The following is a 9,422-nucleotide window of genomic DNA, read 5'->3' as shown; positions in this document are numbered from 1 at the left end:
TTCACGTAAAAATACTTGTGTTCTTCACTTTCCGCGTTACTTATTCCGCAACTGTAATGTAAGGAACACGTATAAGAACCAGGTCCTTCTATAAACCAGTGCACGCAAAAATTGGACACCACATAAATCACCTTCCCTCTTGTGTGGTATTGAAGTATAAAACATCAATAGCGCAACTTCAGCTTACCGAGGACATGACCTTTGATATGAGGGTGTGGAGGTTGAAAACTAGGGTAGAAAGTTAGTGGGTAGTCGAGCGTATTTCTATGCCTTACCAACAGGTAATAATGTTAGTAATTTACTCTTTTATTCTTAGACTTCTATTACTGCCTGTTGCTTCTTTCTCTTCAGTTATCTTATTATCTTAATGTTGTTATTGCTTATTGAGCCTCCTTTTTCTTTTTTCCTTGAGCCAAGAGTCTTGGAAAATAGTCTCTATATCTTCACAAGATATGACTAATGTTTGCGTACACATTATCTTTCCCAAACCTCACTTGTGAAATTACACCAGGTATATTATTGTTGATGTTGTTAAATAATATTTAACCAATCATGTGTAATATGTTTAAACGACAAGCAAATGGTGTGATCACTGTAAGTTATCCAAGATGTTACATTCATGTCCAAACCTTTTGATACTGATAGGAAGTTGGAATTGAAATGGTTGAAGTCATTCCTTAGTGTATACTGATCCATTAGTCTCTAATTCATAATTTGAGTTGCATATCGTAGTTGTAGTAGAAGAATTGTTGCATTTTTTTATGGACAAAACCATTTATTAATAGAGTAAATATTGATTTGTTTATTAAATTGAATTTCTTAAACTTGTGAAAATTTATAACGATTTTTTTCCGTAGAAGTATGTCAAATATTTGGAGATATCTCAAAATCAAAATCAGTCATCTAATATTCAGCTTGTTAATAAGATGGCTTTGATATGTGAAGTCAAAAGTTGAATTTAACCTCAAATTGAGACATATAGAGAAGGTTAGTTTAAAAGTGCAAGATTTCAATATGAATAGGCTAATTTTTGTTAAAACATGAAAAGTAAGAGGCTTAGTTAATCATGGTCTCTAAAGCATCAGCAAAATAGTAGAAAAGCTCTTAAATTAGGAGCTCTAAACACAATAAATAAGACCTTATGCCATAGTTTCTAGTAAAGTACCTAACATAGAACAACATATTTGGTAGTACCACATTTTTTTTATATATAGACAACATCATAGATCAATTGATAGATTTGTTATTTTTCGACAAATTGATGATGATATTTGTTCTTTGTGATATTTGGAACTTATGTTTCAAATTTGAACTCATTTGAAGAAGTTTTGAGCATTGAATTATTGAAATTCGAATAACAAGTCAATGTCCTTGTGCAAAAATTTGTACAGTTAAAAATCAAGCATAAATGTCTAAACTTCAGCAATATGTGGCTAAAGTGCACACAGAAAATGGTTGAAACTTCAGCCATTGATGGATGAAGTGCAGGGAAAAATAGTACTATGACTTAAGTGCATGCAGAAAATGGCTGAAATTTAGCCATTTGTGGCTGAAGTATATGCAAAAATGTCTGTACTTCATCCATCCATATGTGGCTGAAGTTCAGTCATGTATGTGACTCAACAACTTCAGCCACAAATTTGTATGAATTTTTATAACTTTAGCTCCGTATATCTTAAGTTATTCTAAAATAGAGAAGCTTGCAAAAAGTTCTAAACTTTGGCTACGACTTAAATACTGATTCACTATTTATACATATATTATACATGCATTATTTATATATTATAAGGTTAGATACCGGCTATTTTAAGGTTAAGCGTTTGGATATGCGACTATTTAGGTTAATTCTTGTTCCAAAATCGGATATATTAGTGCACTTCGCCCGATTTCGCTCTAGGTAAATTGGCCCAATATCTCTAAGCCTTAGGCCCCCTACTTCTAAAAGACCAATATAGGGGAGAGAAATACTCAAAACACAAAATTGAAAATTTATCAAAAAGCGGGAAGCACGTGAGCAAACTTGTAGATGAAAAGACACGTATTAACACAGAGCCGAAACGTTCTCTTTTTTCCCCGACTCTCTCCCCACATGGTTAGCGCGCACACAAAATAATCAAAGCTTGTCAGTGCAACTACATTTACTGCCTAGCAAATTAGCAAATTTGTGAATGTGATCTCTAGTTTCTGGTTTCTTCAAATTTCAAACCCTAATTTAGAATCTTGAAAAAAAATAGTCACTCAATGTGGCCAGCTTTGGTAGTTGCAGCAGCAGCAGGATCTGGTTTTCTAGCCAAGAAAATCTTTAACCAAAATGCTGCTGAACCCACTTCTGTTTCCACTGAAACTAACATAAAATTTGATAAAGATTCAAGCTTTATCAGTAATCATGAAATTAATAGTAAATGTGAAAAACCCAATGACCCTGAAGAAGGGTTTAACACTACTTTTCAGCATAAAGATTCAACCTTTGCATGTAATCTTCGCTGCAGCATTCAAGAACAGAGTGAGGGGTTTTCTGATGATTCAATTTTTAGGTTTTCTAGTGCTTCTGGTTCTGAAATGGGGTGTAGGAATTTGAGGAAGAAAAATGTGGAATGTTCTAGAAAGAGCAAAGGGAATGCAATGGAGTGTAAGAGAAATAATGGTGGGAAGTTAAGAAAAAAATGTGGAAATGTAAGGGGTGGTGAAAAGGAATTGTTTAGGTTGGATAAAAGGAAGAGTGGGAATGGGAATGGGAAGAGATTTTATGTTTGTTTGAAGAAGAGGAGAACTAATAAGGTTCCTTCAGGGAAATGTGATTCTTGTGCTTCCAAAGGTATGCATTGTCCTAAAAACATCTTCTTTACATAATTTTTTTTGGTTGTTGTTAGGATCAATAGTTGGTGTTTTCCGCAATCATGCTTTAGTAAGGATTGCCTACCGGAAACAGCCTATCTAAATTACCAGGTAGGGGTAAGTGTGCGTATACACTATACTCCTCAGATCCCACTTTGTGGGCTAGATTGGGCCTGTTGTTGTTTTAATGCTTTAGTAAGGATTGTGTTTGGATTTCTATCGTGGATTACATTTTCTTATTTTTAGTTAACTAGTATCGATTAATTCGGATTCCTTGCTCATAGAATTACCAATGGCTCATTAACAATAATAATGTACTGGTTCAAATTTGTCTTAACTTATCTGATGTAAGTAGAAAAACACAAATTGGAATCATCACGGTTGAATCCTTGTATGTTCATCATCTTAAAAGTTTGCTTAAAGGAATATTGGAGTTTGATGCATAGAACTTTGTGGTTCCAAGTAATGGGATCATTTGTTTTTATGACGGTGGTGTCTGGACCAGCGCCTTCGACTAAATCCACCTAGTACGTGCTACCTCCCGTAATGAGATCATTTCCTTTGGGCAGTAATCTGTCAAAGGAGTTATAAAGTTGCAGAGGGCAGATTTACTTTTGTACATTGTTTAGCATAGCTCAACTAGATATTGGTAATGTCTTTCCAATGTTCGGAATGTTTTGAATCTTCAAATAAAAGGACAGCGGAGTATCTGCACTGGTCACTGCCTAGCTCATATCCGTTAGCTATGTGGTCTGCTTTCCAATATCCATATACTCTTTTTTTTTTGAATGCGGGGAGAAGGCGTTTTTGAGGTCCTCTTTTGTAGTGAGTTTGATCAGTAGTACCAGCAGTTGAGATGATGATAATCTGCATTTTGATACATCAATGGAACACCTTTTTAGTGGTTAAATGGCTCTGCTTGTGTCTGATAAACTGCTAGTAGAATAAACAGAAAACAAATTTTCACTGGATTGTGGAGATAATCAGTAAGAGACTGGATCTCAATAAACTATTTTGGTAGTTGGGTGCACTGTCTTCCATCACTTTATTATCATATGGCTCAATGCAAACTCCTATCTTATTGGTCGAACTCGAAGATGTGACTGAATATTTTGCTCTACCTGTTTACTTCTAAGTTTGCTATTTGTGCATGTTATTTTGATGGTCTTGTTTGAGCGAATATTCTTCTCTTATATTAAGTTGCCCCAAGTAGATGAACCTAATTCCTTTGCTTAATATGTTTTACGTTTCCAGGTAATTCCTTTTTCGGTTATGGACTAGGAATTGGAATGATGTGCATGATGTCAGCTGAGAAATCTGAGATCAATAGGCTCAATTCTACCATGAATGAAACTGCAAAAGCTGTAGAAGAAATAAAAGCTGAACTTTCTAGGAGAAAAGTTGCACATGACCTGCATGCTTCAAAAAATAAAGCTGAAACAAGTGAAAATAATGATGGAGAATGCACGATACGTGCCTTTCCTAGGAGTAGCACTGAAAACAGGAATATTTTTAGAGCACTAGATCACCAAGTAGCTGAGGAAGGTGAATGTGCAAGCAGTGTCGTTACAGAAGAGCCGCAACCTGAGGTTATGGAAATGGATCAGCTGGAAGCAGAGCTCGAATCTGAGTTACAAAAGCTTCCGTGGTGTGCTACTGAAGGTACAGATTTGGATGGAGGAAGAGATCCTTGTAAGGTGAGCTCAATGTGATATAAATTTCCTCTACATGGTCCTCCGTATTTTCTCATTCCATATTGATTTTTTTGTCTTTCTTCCTTGCCGGAAGTGTAAATCAACATTTCCTTCTTGTCCTCTCCTCTCAACCTCTCTATGTGTTTTCAATCTACAATTTCGTAATTTTCAATTTTAATACTTTTCTACCTGTATTTGTGAACGAGTACATATTCATTGGGTCCATTCGAAGCAAATTTTACTAAAACTCTTTCACGCCAGCTAGATGTAAGTAATTTTTATTGTTATTTGCTAAAGGACACTACTCCGTTAGTCCAGAAAGAGTGATGGAGTTCGGAGTAAGATGGTTGAAACATCTAATTTCAGTGTGAAATAGGCCAACTATTCCTTAATTTCTTAAATAAAATTTACATGTTCATAAATTATTCTAAGTCACAGTTTATTACGATAAAAAATATTAAAGATGTTTGAAAAACTCATAGCCCAGGGAGTAATTTGTACTCACCAAATAGTTATAGGAGCAGATAAATAGATACCAAGGGAGCACTCCATATTTTGTACTTATTAACTTTGGGGCCGCTTGCTTTTTTTTTTTTTTAAAATTAAGATGTCTAAATTTGAATTCATATATGAATACTAAGATGATGTATTTAGATCTGCATACCGAATGATTACAACTGTTTCTTTTCTCAACATTTGAATGTTTATAATTTATCTTTATTAAAAAATTACAATCAATATAAAATTCAAACAAGATAATTTAAATATTATATCCACAAATTATTAGGTTGTAAGTTGGTGGTTGGCCGGTGGCGGCCATGGTGGTGTTGGTAGTGGTTGTGCAATAGTAAAGTTGGTTGGCGGTAATGGGTGGTGGTGGTGGCAGTGTTGGTTGGCGGTAATGGCTGGTAAAGATTTGAATCATTCAGATTTATCAAATGGTTAAATGACTTAAATCTTAACCAAAAGACAAATGCACTTAGTGGTTTAAGGTCTGAACCATTCTGATTCAAACCTCCATTGAGTGCAAACAATGAGGTTGTCTCACTGTTAATACCTATCCAATCTACTAACCATTTCTTCAAGGGTTTTCAGTAAGTTGTACGTGTCATTGAAAATTTCTACTACTATAGTTATATGTCTAACAATGGATGAGTACAACAAACCCAGTATAAACCCACAAGTGGGGTCTTGGGAGCGTATTGCGTACGCAAACCTTAGCCCTACCTTAAGGGTAGATATGTTATTTCCAATAGACCCCGGATCAAAAAAAGATGAAAAGAAAGCAGTAACAACAAGCAGTAATAATAAGATATTGAGAAAACAAGCGTAATGAATAACGTGTAGTAATAGAGATTTACCAGTAATAAAATACAAAGCTAGCTACTAATACTACTGGTACGGGGAAGACACACACACGATTACCTACTAACCTTCCCTAATTCTCGGCCTCCACACCTTCCTATCAAGGGTTATGTCCTCAGTGAGCTGAAGCAACGTCAAATCCTGCCTATCACCCCTCCCCAGTACTTCTTTGGCCTACCTCTACCTCTTTTTAGACCCACCGAGGCCAACTTCTCACACCTCCTCACTGGGGTATCTGTGCTTCTGCTCTTCACATGCCCAAACCATCTAAGCCACGGTCCTCGCATCTTTTCCTCCACCGAGGCTACTCCTATCCTGTCCCGAATCTCTTCATTGCTAATCTTATTAATCCTGGTATACCCACACATCCATCTCAATATTCTCATTTCTCTAGCTTTATCTTCTGGAGATGAGAGTTCTTGACTGGCCAACACTCTACTCCATATAACATGGTTGGTCTAATAATAACTCTGTAAAACTTACCCTTAAGTTTAGGTTGCACATCCTTATCACATAGAACACCGGATGCGAGTCTTCATTTCACCCATACCGCTTCAATACAAGGTGAAACATCCTCATCAATCTCCCTATTTCCTTGGATAATAAACCCAAGGTACTTGAAATTTTCTCTCCTAGGGATTACTAACAAGCCTCACGTCCACGTTCGCTCCATCGGTCTTGTCACTGAACTTGCACTCCAAGTACTCAGTCTTGGTCCTACTCAACTTGAAACCTTTAAACTTCAGGGTCTGTCTCCAAACCTCCAATCTCGCATTATCACCGCCTCGCGTCTCATTAATCAGTATAATATCATCCGCAAATAGCATATTCCACAGCACCTCCCCTTAAATGTGGCGTGCCAGTATGTCCAACTCCCAGGCAAATAAAAATGGGCTAAGAGCCAACCCCTGGTGCAACCCCTGGTGCAACCCCATCACAACTGGAAAGTGGTCTGAATCCCCTCCCACTGTCCTCACCCGTGTTTTAGCTCTATTATACATGTCCTTAATCACCCTAGTGTAAGCCACATGAACACTCCTAGCCTCCAAACATCTCCATAGAATCTCCCTCGGGACTTTGGGAGAGGTGATTAGGTAAGACATGACGCAGCTACAGCTGACCGAGGATCCGAGGACATGACCCTTTATAGGAAGGTGTGGAGTTTGAGGATTAGGGTAGTAGGTTAGGTAGTCTATATTGTTTATACCGGTAGTATTAGTACGTACTCTCGCATCCTGTTGGTATTAGGTTTCTATGACTACCTGTCATTTCTTGCATTTCGGTCTTCTTACTATCTTGTTATTTATGCTACTTTTACATGGCTACTCGGTGTTGTCCCGTCATGTTTTTCTTTTCATTAATGTGGTGTTTATGCTTTCCTAAGCCGAGAGTCTATTGGAAACAACCTCTCTATCTCCACAAGGTTGGGGTAAGGTCTGCTACTCTGCGTACACACTTCCTTCCCTAGACCTCACTATGTGAGATTATACTGGGTATGTTGTTGTATAGTCACATAGCCGCAAACAATAAATTGGAAGTTATTCATAGGTTAGGTTGTTTGGACTTAAATGGCAAAACTAATACATCCATTTTCTACTTAGAAATGGTTCGACAACCCCTCGTGGGATATGATTAATACATGCAACCACTGCAGCAAATCAAATGGGATTTTTCTGTTACACATCTAAAGTTGATTTATCATTCTTATAATGGCCTACATATCTTATTTGCGTTTAATTGCAACTGTACATGGCGCTGCCGGTAATTTTTCCTATATCCTTGGTTGTATTTGTGTCTAAGCTTTTTGAGGTTTGTCGTAACTGGTAAGTTCAGATAAGGGTTTGTTATCTGATGCAGGCCTATCATGAAAACCAATTAGCTAAATGCAGAACAAGCAAATGACAATAACAGATTAAAGACAATACACTCCCTGGCAACTTAAGACATCTAAATTATTAATCACTTAAGTACATAGTTTGTTAATTTAGTCCACAAGAGTGTCCATCCTCTATTTCTGCTTTATTACCTAATTTTCATTTGTAACTATTGATTTTTGCTGCACAGGATGTCTTCCGGGAGAAAGACTTTAACTTAGCCGATGACCGCAATGCAGAAACTTCTAAATTCAGTGGAGTATTGCCATCTGAACTGGATCAAAAGCTGTGTCATCTACTAATTGAACAACAAGAAAGCCAGATAGTTGAGCTGGAATCTGAGCTACGCCAAACTCATTCTAAACTCCATGAGAAAGAAGCTGAGCTCCAAGCACTCAAGGATTGTGTCCGACGTCTTACTGAATTTTCTCTAGGTAGTGCTTCAGGTATCACTACTTCTCGTCGTGCCTAAGTATATTAAGCATTAAGAAGCGCCCCATCTTAAATCTAGATGAATACTATTCCTTCCGATCCTTTCTATCGCCAAAAAAAAAAAAAATCCAATAAATTTGTCATTTTAGAAAACTAAGAAGGCGTTTTTTGTCCAGTTTCACTCTTACTATTCCAAGAAGATAATGGTAACTTAGTTAAATATCCCTTATGATTTATGCTATCAAATAGTTTTCTTGGATGTGGCAAAACTTTATAACATAGATGAAAAGGACCGGAGGGAGTAATAGTAGCAATCCTCCTTCCTCAAACGTAAAGATAACAACAATACCAACAACTGTGTCTCAATCCCAAACTAGTTGAGGTCGACTATCAACCCTAAAGCGGAAAAGCAAGGAAAACAAGTTCGTTTTGGCTTAGCAACAATATACAACAGTCACTTTTTACCCCTTTACTGTGTTGCTTTTTGTAAAATTTTGTTTTCTTACTCTTAAAAGTTTTGTTAATGATTTCTGTTTCTTGTTACTCCTGAGATGTTTTTCCAGACGAAGAGATTGATGGCAAAATGGAAGATGAGATCAGTTGTGGTGGGGATCGAGAGAAGAATGTAGGACCTGAATCAAGGAAATCAATAGTTGGGATGAAAAGATCAATTAACTTTTGAGAATTATAAAAGTAGCATATTATGGTTCACAAACATAAACTGTTGGATTGTACCAAATGAAAAAGATATATTGATAGTTCAATCATGTGTTAACTTTAGTTTCTAAAATCTGTAGGCCATTTTTGTAACATCACCGGGAGTGGGGGGGTGGGGGTGGGGGAACAGAAAAAGGGAAAGACAAAAACTTTGAAAAGATGTAAATTTCTACGAGTATTACTGTAGTGGAACTGTGTAAGCACTTTTTTGGAGATCTTTTCATACTAATATTGAAATATAAAAAAAGTTATTTTGGTGCACTAAGCTTTCACTGTGTCCGGGGTGTGGGAAGGGCAGGATCACAAGAATCTTTTGTTAGTTGTTTTACCTTGTATTTTTGTAAGAAGTTGTTTCTACGGTTCGAATCCGTGGCCTCCCGGTCACATGATGTACTAAACTCTCGCTATACGCGGGGTCCGGGGAAGGGACAGATCATAAGGGTCTATTGTACACGGCTTTATCTTGCATTTTTATAAGAGATTATTTTTACGGCTCGAATTCGTG

The 9,422-nt window shown here is 36.9% G+C and overlaps 1 protein-coding gene across 2 annotated transcripts; it reads left to right on the top strand.

Annotated features, from left to right (window-relative positions):
• The first annotated feature begins 2,018 nt into the window (after positions 1-2,018).
• Positions 2,019-8,975, top strand: LOC107814275 (uncharacterized). Of its 2 annotated transcripts, none has more exons than XM_016639657.2 (4): positions 2,019-2,815; positions 4,090-4,532; positions 7,959-8,202; positions 8,764-8,975. In XM_016639657.2, the coding sequence occupies exons 1-4, from the start codon at positions 2,242-2,244 to the stop codon at positions 8,880-8,882; spliced, it is 1,380 nt and encodes a 459-aa protein (XP_016495143.1). In that variant the 5' UTR covers positions 2,019-2,241; the 3' UTR covers positions 8,883-8,975. The 2 variants fall into 2 exon arrangements, with proteins under 2 accessions (XP_016495143.1, XP_016495142.1); XM_016639656.2 differs by having other exon boundaries at positions 7,959-8,214.
• The last annotated feature ends 447 nt before the right edge of the window (positions 8,976-9,422 follow it).

Source organism: Nicotiana tabacum, chromosome 2 (assembly GCF_000715075.1).
Source record: "Nicotiana tabacum cultivar K326 chromosome 2, ASM71507v2, whole genome shotgun sequence".
Classification (NCBI taxonomy): Eukaryota; Viridiplantae; Streptophyta; class Magnoliopsida; order Solanales; family Solanaceae; genus Nicotiana; species Nicotiana tabacum.
The sequence above is the reverse complement of the archived record's forward strand: the minus strand, read 5'-3'. Positions and strand labels throughout refer to the sequence as shown.